At 51.8% G+C, this 12,819-nt stretch overlaps 1 protein-coding gene across 6 annotated transcripts; it reads right to left on the bottom strand.

Moving 5' to 3' along the window:
• Nucleotides 1-269: 269 nt before the first annotated feature.
• Dnajb5 (DnaJ heat shock protein family (Hsp40) member B5) lies at nucleotides 270-8,174 on the bottom strand. 6 transcript variants are annotated; one of them, XM_021634476.2, is made up of 5 exons: nucleotides 8,048-8,174; nucleotides 7,117-7,244; nucleotides 4,711-4,955; nucleotides 1,159-1,760; nucleotides 270-993 (listed from the first exon to the last, which is right to left on the bottom strand). In XM_021634476.2, the coding sequence occupies exons 2-5, from the start codon at nucleotides 7,182-7,184 to the stop codon at nucleotides 760-762; spliced, it is 1,149 nt and encodes a 382-aa protein (XP_021490151.1). In that variant the 5' UTR covers nucleotides 7,185-7,244; nucleotides 8,048-8,174; the 3' UTR covers nucleotides 270-759. The 6 variants fall into 6 exon arrangements, with proteins under 6 accessions (XP_021490151.1, XP_021490154.2, XP_060234378.1 ...); XM_021634479.2 differs by having other exon boundaries at nucleotides 7,117-7,261; nucleotides 8,048-8,173; XM_060378395.1 differs by having other exon boundaries at nucleotides 7,117-7,258; nucleotides 8,048-8,172.
• Between the last annotated feature and the right edge of the window lie 4,645 nt (nucleotides 8,175-12,819).

Genomic DNA, 12,819 nt, shown 5'->3' with positions numbered 1-12,819 from the left:
GATGGTTCAGCCCCTTTTTCTTTTCTCTACCCTTGAACCGTCCTTAGCTGGGGAGACAGATTCTCCAACTCTGTGGGCTGGAGGCAGGGCAGCAGTTGTGGAGGCTCCTGAGTGTTCACTCACCTCCCTGCCCCAAATGAAAAGTGTCTCGTGCTCAGTGGATGGCCTTGTTCTCTTCCCTCCCTATCTCCGCTCCTCTCTTGTCTCCCAGAGACACAGGCGACTTTAGGCAAGTGCTTCATGTGCATGAATACTGGTGTGGTAGCCTTGGACACTGCACACCCGGGGCCAGGGTAGGAAGCGGTACCCTTCCTATCCTTTCTTCAGAAACAGGAGGAAGCCAAAGGGAAGGGAGAGGAAGGGTGTTAGCAAGGCTGAAAGGGGTGGAGGACATGCTATTTACAGGCATGGACAAGGAATCTATATCTTCAAGTAGCACTCAAGTCACTCTTCAGCCACTGCAGTGGGAACTGGATTCAAAGCTAGTGACAGAAAATTGACCCCTGGTCTGGGCTAGCTTTCCCCACCTCCCTCCAATTCCCCCAAAGCAGCCCAGCTCTGAAAGGGATTGGGGACAGGAACATTTTCCTGAAAATTCAGTGGCTTTTTTTTTTTTTTGGTTTTTTTTTTTCTTTTTCTTTTTTTTTTTTTTCATTTTAGAAAAGTGCCAGTGTCCGGTGAACATCCAGGCGGGTCCACATGAGTTGGGGTGAGTGTGGGGTATTGCTGTGGTAGGCTCAAGACTGGCCAGGGTAGAGCCTAGGAGCAGGGTAGATGCTGCTTAAGGATCTGCCGCGTCTGTGGTGTTAATCTGTCTGGGAATCGAACTTTGAACTCAACAATGAGGTCTCCCCGCTGAGTGGGCACCTTGGGGAAGGGAAGACCTTCCCCACGGAGTCTCTTCACGGTGCCTGGCTTGATGACATCGTTGCAGGGTAAAGGGATCACTCGACCATCAATGGTGGGAATGTTCACGGTGCAGCCACAGAGCGCCTGGGGAAAACAAGGCAGAGAGTGAGGGGAAAGTAGGTAAAGCGTGAAGAGGGAGGAGAAGGAGTTACATAGAAAAAGAATATGCCAGAAAGGAAAGGAAGGAAATGCTTCCTATCACCCTCCAAGAGACAGACAGACAGACAGACAGACAGACACACCCCCTACCTCCTTGAGGCTGATCAGTGCACTGTAGAGGACATTGGTGCCATCACGGCGGAAGTGTGCATGAGGCTTGTCTTTGAGCACGAAGACAATGTCGGCTGGGATGTTGTCAGGTGTGGCATCGCCTTCTTTGGGGAAGGTGATCTTGGTGCCTTCCTTCCAGCCACGCTTGATGACGATGTGCAGGATTTTGTCCTCGGTGCGCACAGTTCGCCCATCAGGGTTAAGGCGCCGTCTCGTGATCTTCATACGCTTGGTGGAGCCATGGTAGATCTCCTCCAGGGACACCCGCAGCTCATGCACCACAGGGGGGTCCTGCACCTTGCGCCGGGGGTACAGTGGTTCTGGGGCTCGCCTTGGACCCCTGCTCAGCCCATTGAAGCCAAAGCGGCCAAAGGCACCAAATGGGTCCTCATCTTCATCCACGTCCATGTCATCTGGGTCAAAGCCGCTGAAGGGTCGAGTAGAGCGACTGCTAGCAAAGAAGATATCAAAGGGATTGGAGCCACCAAAGAAGGAAGCAAAGGTGGCATGAGGGTCCCCATGAAAGGTGTAGTGAAAGGCGCCACTGGAGCCACCTGACGTACCGCCGCCGGTCTTGAGGCCTAAAGGGGAAGAGAAGTTAGGGGCAGTGTGGTCCATCCTGGCCCTGTCCCAGCCTCTTCCCTCTGCCCACTGAACTGCTGGCTAGAGAAAGAAGCAATCTTTAACTCCCACAGACAGGGCTAGACTAACAGAAAAAGAAAAACTTTGGACAAGATTAATTTCCACTCAGTTGAATACGTAATTAGGAATATGTATTTAGCTGTGGTAGTACATGTCTGTAATCTCACTGCTCAGAAGATGGGTAGGAAGATTGAGAGTTCCAGGCTAGTCTAGGCTATGTAGTGAGACCTTGTCTCAAAAAGTAAAGCATAACAACCTGCATCTTGAGAGTCCATCAAGCTGAGTTAACCAAAAAGTGGGAAAGCCAGGACTAGGGGGCTTAGAAAATGTGATTTCTGTTATGTAATTATTTCCACATACTCACAGTCCAAACATGTACCATAAAGGCTTGGGTGGCTGGCTTTGTATTATAGGACAGGCCATACCTGACCCTCAAATCTCTACTTCCCAAGACACATGGGTCTAGAGACAAACAGACAGGGTTTGACCACAAAGGAGGATAATAAGTGACCTGTCCTAAAGGAAGTGTGGACACAATCTAGGAGGAAGCCTACTTTGATTCTGCTTCATCTTTTCCTACTTTTTGTTCAACCTGGAAATCAAGAAGTCTCAAAGCAAAACAAAACAACAAAAAAACTAAGAAAGCTAATTGACATGGAAATGAGGAGCTATTTTTCTAGAAAAACAATGAGTTATGTTATCTCCATACTCTGACTAGCACTGCACAGCTTTCGGGACTGCCACTCACATATTGTGCAGACACGGATTACAATGGACCAGCTCTCAACTCGGCATCCCACATCTAATGTGGAGCGACCATGGCAAGTCAGGGTGCTGGCACAAGCAAGGGATGACCCAGCTGCTCTCTCTGGAGCTGGGTATTGTTTAGGGGATGATGCTTTGATTTGTGTGTGATGGAGTAGTAGGAGGGATGTGGAGGGGCTTAACACAGACTGGTCCTGCTTCGGGGATAGGGCCCAGGGGAGGGGGGCCCTCTCATTAAGGCTTACTTGTTTATTTATTTAGTGCTTCTTCGTGGGACCTAGGGTTCTGTGTGCTCTAGGCAAGTGCTCTAGCACTAGGTTATATTCTTAGCCCTCTTTGAGACTTCTTATCTAAAATTTCAGTTGGCCTTGGGAACCTGGGCCTACATTATCCTCTTATTTCATGAGACCACAATGATAGTTTTGGGTTTCATTAGAGAGGCCAAATAAGTAGCAGGCATTCAGGGGCTTGTGGCTGCTGCCTCTTAACCCCTTTCCTAAGACTTGGGGCCTGTTCTTTCTGTTGCAGGCATAGCTATGGAGCAAGGATAAGAAGCTAGGCAGAGCTTGGTGAGAGAGCAGGGGACTGGAATGATGACAACAGGAGGTAATTCTCACTGTGGGGATTCCTGCTCTACCACCCACCCCACTTCAAGCAGAAAACAACTTGTCCCAAGCCAGAGCTGTACAGACTCTGCACAATTGTTTTGGCTGGCTGTTGAGGAAGAGGCAGGGTGGACAGACTATAACTGACTTTCCAGGGCTGCTTCTCCCTCCCCAGAGGTCTTTCCTGAGCCACAGTGCACCTGACGTACACCAGAACTCAGTGTTGTGGCCTAGGGTACACATCTGGATGTTGCCTTCACTTGGTCTTGGTGATAGATGAGGTGGGGGAGGAAGTTTCTGGGTAGCTTGTCCCACCTCCTTTCTTAAACAAAGGTTAGGCTACCGCAGGGCTAAATGCAGTTTTGAGACAGGCCGCAGGGAGGCATGGTGCCTGCACTGCTTCCCTTCTTTCCCACTCCCAACACTTCCCATCCGCTCTGCTCTGCTGTCCTTAGACCGGACAATGCCAGGGATCTGGGCAGGTGCCTGGTCTCTCTGAGAATTGGCAAGTCTAGGAATGATCAGGGGAAAACCGGAATGAGCTCACAGCATGGAGACTAAAGAGGGGGGATGGGAAGGCAGGGCGCAGGGAGAAGGGCAGAGATGAGCAGAGCACAAAGTGAGGACGGAACAAAAAGAACACTCTTGAGCCCCTGCTCATGGCAATGTGTCAGCTATAGTACGTCGGTAGCCTGTTTCATTCTGAGGACAGGCTAGGAAGGTGAAGAGGGGGACGGTGAGAAAGAGCGGTGGAGGTTGTTAGGGGAAGGACAGTTCTTCCTAGGAAGGAGAGTCCTCAGCTGTGACAATGTCTCTTAATATAGCCTGACAGGTGCCTGTGGCTGGCGGGTGGCAGGCAGCCCCAAGGGGCAGGCCCAGAATTAGCAGCTACATCATGCCCGTGGGATGTGCTGGGAGGAGCCACCCTCTTACAAGCTTTATTTGGTCCTTTCCTGCTACCCGCCCTGTGCATGGCACCAGCTGCCCTAGGGACAGGGTAAGATGCCAGCAACATCTCCCCTTCCACTCCTGGAACCCTGCCATTTCCTCTCCAAGGCAAACTTTTTCTGTTCTGCTGGCCAGGGATTGGGGGATGGTGGCAGCAACCATTTTCACTCGGAACTCCAGTAGTTAATTCCCCGCTATTCCAGGGCCAGACTTTTATGCTGATGAATGTAAATGCCTCAGAGAGTCATGGGCTCTCTCTCCCCAACCTTTCCTATCAGCCAATGAAGCAGTGGGAACTTCAGGCAGGACTAATAAGGCTGAGAAGGAAAGAAGGTGGGGGAGTGAGGGGGGAGGCGGGAGGCCTCTGGCTCAGTCTCCAGGCCTCTCTAGGGCCAGAAGGGGACAAGGGTGGGGGATGAAAGAGATGGGAAGGACAGTGAGTGGAGACCAGGTAGTGAGTGGGCTACTCTAGGGAAACTTGCGTCTTTCAACCCTGCTGTGAGAACTGGCTTCCCCAGGGCACGAGACAAACACAGGTGTCCAGATTCTGGCTACCCTGCTACCTTCTTACCTTCTTCTCCATACTGATCATATAGGCTCCGTTTCTTAGGGTCACTCAGCACATCATAGGCCTCAGCGATCTCCTTAAACTTCTCCTCAGCATTGGGTTCTTTGTTCTTGTCCGGGTGGTACTTCAAGGCCATCTTCCGATAGGCTTTCTTGATCTCATCCTCGTTGGCCCCAGATGGGATTCCAAGAATCTTGTAATAATCTTTTCCCATCACAGCCACTGGACCGGTGCTGGGCTCCTTGTTTCTGAAAGAACCCAGGGCCAATCTTTGGTGCCCTGTTCTCTACAGCTGAGCCCCACTCCTGATGATCCTGTAATCCTTAAATGATGATCTGTATGACCTTCAATAGGTCATGTCTATTCCCAGTCTCCCCATCTGTAAAGTGAAAGTTCTGGGCTAGATGATATCTTCCAGCTCTCACATGCTGGAGTTCTTTGCTTCCCTTCTCAGCTTCCTGCTGGCTGAAGACTGTGGCCAACTTCGTAGGGCGAGACTGAAGCTCAGGCTCTCAGGCCAGCCTGAGGACCCCGGAGAAGCCCTTCTGGGTGAGATGGCACTGTGGACTGACAGACTCACACAGAAGGTCAGTGTTCTGAGTGAGGTCACCTGAGCTTCATAGTCTCTCCTACGCCACACCTCAGGCCTGGTGCCCAGGCTGAGGACAGCTGGACAGGGAACAGGCTCCAGTCTTCAGTCAGCTGAATCAGGGTATGGGAATCTGGAGTCTTTTCTGCTATTGGGGACCCTAGATCTCTCTGCCCTTGCCCCCAGACTACACTAAGCTTCACATGTGACTCAGATCACAGAGTGACTCACTGTGGAAACTGCTGTTCTACACCCTCATTTGCAAGGGGGCACTGTCTTTCCCCAACTAGGGTAACAGTTGCCTTTACTCATTTTCCAGATCTACACACTGATGGGTGTGAATACTTGTCTGTGCTGTGTAAGTACCAACAGCAGTGAACAAAAGCATCAGGGAAAAGGTCTTCTTAAAGCCCGGAAACCAGAAGACAGATGGACACTGACCACCATGTCCTAAATACTGTTGCTGCAAGCCGCTCCTCTACCAGGCTCTTCAGGGTAGGACCTGACTCTGTGCTGGGCTTACACTCCCCTTCTAAGTGGGTTCAAGGATGTCAGCACAGGGCGCTGATTCTTACATCCTAACCTGCTCCCATCAGAGCACCTGTGGAGGGGAGGAGGGGAAGGGACTTGAAGGAGTAGTCAGGTGCCATTCTTTAGCCTTTTTGAGGTGGAGCCAACCCTTGTTAAAACAGGGAGAACCAGAGTCTTTCTAATAATGTGCTGGCAGCCACAGCTGAGGCCTGCTTTTCTGTCCCTGACTGCTTCACAGTAGTGAGGTGTACAAGGTGTCCAGGCAGGAGTGAGGGCTGTGACAGTTGAGGGGGAACCTCTAGGACCCCAGGTAGGCAAGGAGAGTGACCTTAGTTCCTGCCCCACAGGGCCTGCTGCAGGTGTCTGGGTTGACTCACGGTACTGGGAGTCACCTCACTCTGACAAAGAGAAGGCACCATAAAGGCGGGTACTCCCCCATTTCCCCACACCATCATGTCACGTCTGTGGGGGAGGCTGGAGTTGGGGGAGGCAGGGAAGAAAGAGCATCTGGGGGAGGGTAGCCATTTTCGGAAACGGCATTAAAAGCAGTCTGAAAGAGAGAGATGGGGTGGTCTGCCATCTTTGTCTCAGCCCACACTTTCTTTTCCCCAGGACTGGAAGAAACCTAGAACAGCAACAGGGTGTCCAGGGAACTCCAGCAGCTTCTGGGTAGAGGGCAAGCAGCACGGCTTACCCACCTACCTTCTAAGGTCCCTTCCTTACCTCTTCACCACTGTCAGCGTCTTCTCTGCCACCCATCTGCTAGCTATTCTAGACCCATAATTCTCTTGCCTCTACAGACACAGGGCAAATGCTCAGGACCTGCCTCCTTTCCCTCCTTCTTTCCACCCCACTTCCCTCTCCCTCCCCACAAGCCATGTGGTAGAATGACAAAAGAGCCCCATGGCATGGCTCTGCCTTTGATGAAGAATGAGTATGTTAAGGTAGAGATAGGAATGAAAAAAAAAAAGACAACTAGCAAGAGGGACTGTCAAGTACAGGGAAGGAGAGAGGATACTGATGGAGACGTGACAACAGGAAATGGCTGAAATGGAAAACAGCTTACTGATGGGTTGAGAGGAACTGAAGAGCTGAAATATTGGAGATGTTTGTGGAAACAAGGAGTTTGAGAGAGATGAATGATATGTAGTGCAATTCATTCAAATGTATAGACGAGGTCAAACGGCATGTAACAGGATGAGATGAGGATGAGAGGGAGGAAGGGAGGAGGCAGCGAGGGGAATGGCTGATGGGAAGAATCTGACCTGCCCTTCTCAGGAGGGACTTACCGAAACTTTACAAACCCATTCAGCGTCCACGCTCGAAGTTTTAAGGGCTCCAGCTGAATTTTAAACATCAAGCTGGCTAAGAAGTCTTCTCCCCAGAAGTGTGGGAAGCTCCGGAAAGCTCCTCGAGCCTGCAGTGGGGGTGCTGCTGAGGGTGGGCAGGACAGCACTGTGCGCTTAAACATGCCCAGCCAAGCCCCTCACCTCTGAGTGCTCCACCGGAGCCTGCTTGGGACGCTGTAGCTCTGGAAGCCACCTCCTCAGATTCTCATAGGCCCTTGCCCAGCAAGGCCTGTCTGCTGCCGCGGGAGCCGGACCTGGTCCCCAGGTGCGGAGTGCAGGGAGAGGGTCCAGGAGCCACCTGCTCTCAGGTACGGCAGTCTGGCTGAATGTGAGTGGCTGTATGGCTGTGTGACAGTGAGGCTGGAAGTGACTGTGTGCTTGTTGAGTGGCAGCGTGTGTGTACCTGTGACAGGTGTGCTACTGAGGGCCTGAGAGGCAGTGAGCTCCTGTCGCCTCTCTGGGGAGGACCCAAGCCCAATCCCCAAGAACCTACTCAATGAAGTCACTGACGGGGAGTCTCCTCCCCCACAGATGGGCGGGGAGGGGCGGGGCAGAACCGAGCCTGGCCGGGACAAAAGGCGCGGCGGGGAAAGGAAGGAAGGGGGTTCGCGCGGGGGAGGGGGTCGGTGATGTCACCCCAGCTGGCTGGCTGGCCTGCTCAGAAACGCCTCCGCCCGGCGCAACCCAACCCGACCCGACCCACCCCGACCCTCGTCGCAGACACCCAGCACCTGGCAGACCCCGAGCTCCCAGGCCCCGCACCCCTCAGGCAGAGGAGACTGTGGGCCCTCGGTGTCCCAACCCCCATACCAGGACCTGTCTTCTCGACGCCCCACGCCCGGGACCCCGAGTCCTCGCCCAGCGCCCTCACCCGTGAGGAGCTGCGGGCACCGCCGCGGTCCTTCTATCAGCCGCTGCCCCCTCCCCCGGCTCCGGCTCCGCCGCCTCCGCTCGGGACAGGAGTCGCCTGCCCGCCGGCCGCAGACAGCGGGACCGGGAGCCCGCCCCCACGGCTCCGCCTCCGCGCTTCCCATTGCACTATCTGCCCGTCACTCAGCTCACGCTCTGCTGTGATTGGACACCTCTCAACGAGCGTCCGGGTGATTGCCACCCCTTCTCCGCCCCTGTCACCCGGCCACACGCGCACACATTCCGGGCAGCGATTGGTGTGGGTGTGATTGGTGCCCTCTGGGATCAATCAGCCACGCCTCTTCTCCATCTAGTCGTGTCATTGGTGAAAGGGACATGGGAGGCAACCCCAGGCGCCCTTTGATTTTATTGGCTCATCCCTGTGATTTCCACTCAAGCCTGAGGGGGCAATTATATTAGTCCAATCTCCAGCGTGAGACGATGAGACGCGATGGCCATCGCTTGAATCAAGGGAGAATCTTCTGGAACGAGTGCGGCCTCAAAGACAACCTAATAGGAAAACTGCACTCACCAGCTAGCGATGACATCAGGCATTCTTTCCTTCATTTAGGAGAGTGGAAGGAGAGGAGTTGTGTGTGTGTGTGTGTGAGGGTGTAGTTTCTGGAACAGGGCCAGAAAGCTCACCCCTTCTTACCCGTCTTTTGTCAAATTGTGAGCCAACTTGACCTGGCCTGGCTGGGCTTTACCGTGTCTTGACTTGGGGCTGACCTCCCGTGGCTTAGCTGATAGTCTGAGTGCCCTTGGGATCCCTTCTCTGCGTTAGTAACGGGTAACTCAGGAGTGGCCCTTCATGCTCTGCAGCCCTTCATGCTGGCTCGCGGTACTTCTCACACTTGGAGCCTGCAGTGTCCAATTCAGACTCCTTATAACCCGCCTTTCCTCCTCACCAACCCCTCCTCCCTCAGTAATACCCGCTTTTCCCTCACCCCAATTCTGTCTTCTTCTATATCTTTTTTTCTTTTGTCTTATTCTTAATTCATCTCTCTGTTTCTGTTGTCTGCAATACGCATAGCTTTCCCTTTAACCTTTTGCCTCAGCTTCTCATGATCCTCTCTCAACACTCTCACACGCTGTCATCTCTGGCCCCCTAGTCCCCTAGTAAATCATTAAATCTCAGCCCCAGTGTCCCCGATACTCAGAGCAGGCGGGGCTGCGGAGGCGTCGCCGGCGGAAGCCGCCGCTCCAGCAGACACTGAGCTTGGCGCCCACGTTACTGTCTCCCAGGCCCATCTGTGCTGGAGGGAGCGGGGGCTGGAAGGGGTAATCTGGGGGTGAAGACGGAGAGGGGGTTCTTGGGAGATTTGGTGACAAAGAAAAGGCCCGAGAAAATGCTCTCACCTTATTCTTTGCAGTTTCCAGAGATAGATTTAGATACCTATGAGGCCATGCAAACCAGATAGAACTGTAAACTGAGGCTTGGTGTAAGAACCTAGGCCCTAGAATAGAGCAGGAGAGCCGTCTGGGGGTTTGAGGTCTACATATCCTTAACTACCTGTCTCTTCCTGGTGTTCCATACGGACTCCCAAGTATAAAGGAATTTGCGTTTAAAGAAGAAACGGAATTAGGGTGAAAAGGAAGTGGGGCAGAGGAGCAATGCATGAGGGAGGCGGGGCGGGCAGGATCGGGACTGACAGGCACCCGTTGAAGGAGATGGGATGAGAACTGGAGAGGGGGCCAGAAGACAGGATGGGAGGCAAAGAGGAACTGAGGGCTGAGAGGAGGTGAGAAGGGCTGGGGAGGAGATTTTAGGAGGAACAAAGTGATAGGACAGAGGAATCAGATGAGAAAGAAGGAGGAGGAAGGGATGAGGCAGTGATGAGGGAACGGAATGGCGTAGCGTGGTGACGGGATCATGGGGAGAGGGCCAGGAGCGGCGTTGGCTCCCGTGATTGGGGGCTCTCACTGTCCTTTCTCCTGACTGTAGACAGCTATGTTTCTTCCTGATCCTGGGCCTGTCTCATGCTGCTCCCAGACTTGCCTTTGCCAGCACAGAGGTAGAGTTTAACCACACACCTTTACCTGGCTTGGCTCAACTGTGGGCATGGACTTCAGGGACTGCAGGTTTTGTGTCCTTAAGAGTGGTGGCCCAAGCTTCATTGTCTACCTGTATCACCAGTGTTACCTTCTGTCCCACTTTCCAGGGCATCTGAATCAGTGAGCACACTGCAGCATAGACTGTAAGCCTGTTGACTGTTCTAGGCCGTCTGCCGCAGCTGTGCCTCATTTGTTCTGGACAAGTGAGCTATAGGCAACAGTACAGGTCCACAGGACTTTTCTAGGGTTAGTTAAGGTGACTCATGCAGTGGTCTCAGTTTCGAGCATGGCATGTGATTAACGTTCAATCACATTGACTCTTACTGTGTTCAGGGCTGTCTGGGCATGGGGTCCAACTGCAAATGTGTGTGTCTGACTGGGAGTTATTTACTGTTGTAATCATAATTTTGTTTGTAAGGGTGTATCTGTGTAAGTATTCTTGTGTTGTAGTATGCCTGGTTCTGCATTTGCTATAGATGTGTGATTTTGTGTCAGCGCACATGTATGATTAAATAAATGGCTGTATCAGGCGTGTGACTGCATGATGAAGAGTGAGGGAAGTATGTGGCTATTGACACCATTTCTGCCAGTGTATGTATGCATCTGTGATCATGTTGGCTCCGAACACCCCCGCTTGTCCTCCCTCCTCATGGAGACGTCATAACCCTAGGTGTCCCTCATTTCCTCACCCAGAGGGAACCGGAACCTGTGGGCAGGTGGTTGGGGGTGGGTGCCAGTGAGGAGGAGTTTAAGCAGGAGCACATGCCCCTCCCAGACTGTGTATGGGGGAGCCCCTGTCTTGCACACATCCTAAAACCTTTAGAGGAAGTGCTCCCCCCTGGCCTGTTCCTAGTTCCCTGTCTTGTCACCATGGCAGCAGTTGCCAGGAGCTCTCATGGTTGCTAAGATCTGGGTGTGGGAGGATGCCAGGCCTGGTTGCTAGTAGAATCCTGGAGGCAAGGAAGACTACCCCCACAGCTGTCAACTCTGTGCAGCAACAGCGCTGGCTCTTGGGCTGCCTCTTTCCCCAAACTGAACCTATGATTTGTATGTGGCAGTATGATGTGTGAGAAGGCTTTAATATGAAGCTGGGACTGCAACACCTGAGGAGAAACGAGGCTCCTCCATCTGCTGTTACCACAGTGAAAGCCAGCAACCCCCAAGAAACTAGAGACTGCCATACTCCGCTTCTCACCTCTCCTACTGGTCCCCTGGGTGGCATTCATGGTCAGTGTTCTCCAGTGACTGGGTCCTCATCACCCGATGTTTCGCCTGGGCATAAGAAAGTTGCTACAAATGCTTCTTGTGGTCAGACCCTTAGCATCTCATGTGATACATACATGCTTTGTGCTGACATAGGAACATAGGGTTGGTCCCACACTGAGACCCACCTTTGGCATCTGCCTGAGATACTGATTCTAGTTATAATTTTGGCTGAAGGAATCTCTTGAATCCATCCTCAGCTTATTTCCTAGACACAGTTGAACCCTAATTTTAATGCTAGACACCTGAACTCATTGTCCTGTCTTTTTCACTGACTTATCATTAACCATCAAGCTAACTTCCTGGTACTTGCTGGGATCTCCTTGAGCTTTTAACCTTACAGTGAGCTTTTAACCTTACCAAACCCTTTGGGGTTTGAGTTGTTTTTCCACATTAGATTGGTATGGCAGTTTTAGGAATGGCCAGCAGAGGGCATGTTGCATAAGATTCTCAAGGAAAGCTTTCAAGAGCTTACACCAGTGAACTAAAGTTTTGGTTTCTTGATACCTAAACTTTAACATCATGTGACTGCTTCAGTTTACAGATGTATCTCCAGATCAGCTGGGTTCAGGGATGAGAAGGTTCTTAATGCTGACCAGGACCTCAAACGTCAGGAGGACAGTACCTGGTAAGGTGTCTCCCTCTCAGAACTACTTCTGTCATGTTTTGATGGAGTCACTGCCCTCCCTGTATTCAGTTGTCCTTTGGTTTTTATTGAGGAGAACTTTGTATTCTCAGAATGTTCGTCTTTCCTCTAAGCTCTGCCCTTCAGCTTTGTAAGCCCTATTGCCAAAAGTCATCCATGTGCACCCCTCATGTCCACCATCTCCAGGATTCGTGCTGTTATGGGTTCTTAATCTGCCATATTTGATTCCAGCCATGCAAGGTTTTCAGTCTGTGCTACCTGACTCTGATTGGCTTGTTCCAAGAGATCTTGTGTCGGAATGAACAAGATGGCTTGCCTCCCTGTAGACTTCTTTCCATGTAGCCTTAGGTTGCATTAGTTGTTACATTTCTTTTCTTTGTTGGTAGCTAACTCATATAGATCACTTATACCAGGTTAAAAACACAAGCTTTTTTACCCCTGAGCTGTTGATTAATCTCTGGCCTATGATGGTTTTGAAAAAAAAAAAAAAAAGAAAAAAGAAAACTTGAAATAAGTTAAATAAAAACATTTTGTGACATTTTCTGAATTTGAGGGCAGCCTTTGAGCTTGGAAACCTCTGTGTTTGATGTTCACTAAAAGTGGGAACAAAGGACGGACTGTCTCCAGCCGGCTGTGACTTCAGCACTGTGGACAGAGGCCACTGCGGTACCTCCAGCTATGCCGGGGGACAGCAGGGGGTGGAGGATCACACAGCATGGGGGAACAGCAATCCTGGCTGCTCACTCAGTGCCTTGCACTCTTCCCTCGCC

Source organism: Meriones unguiculatus, chromosome 1, assembly GCF_030254825.1.
Source record: "Meriones unguiculatus strain TT.TT164.6M chromosome 1, Bangor_MerUng_6.1, whole genome shotgun sequence".
In the NCBI taxonomy this organism is placed as follows: domain Eukaryota; kingdom Metazoa; phylum Chordata; class Mammalia; order Rodentia; family Muridae; genus Meriones; species Meriones unguiculatus.
The sequence above is the reverse complement of the archived record's forward strand: the minus strand, read 5'-3'. Positions and strand labels throughout refer to the sequence as shown.

Coding starts and splice junctions, on each gene's coding strand:
- Dnajb5 (XM_060378398.1), bottom strand. CDS start 7,298: ATGTTTAAGCGCACAGTGCTGTCCTGCCCACCCTCAGCAGCACCCCCA. Junction 4,956..7,116: donor AATGGGTTTGTAAAGTTTCG/GTAAGTCCCTCC, acceptor GGGTTCTTTCAG/AAACAAGGAGCCCAGCACCG. Junction 994..1,158: donor CACTGATCAGCCTCAAGGAG/GTAGGGGGTGTG, acceptor TGTTTTCCCCAG/GCGCTCTGTGGCTGCACCGT.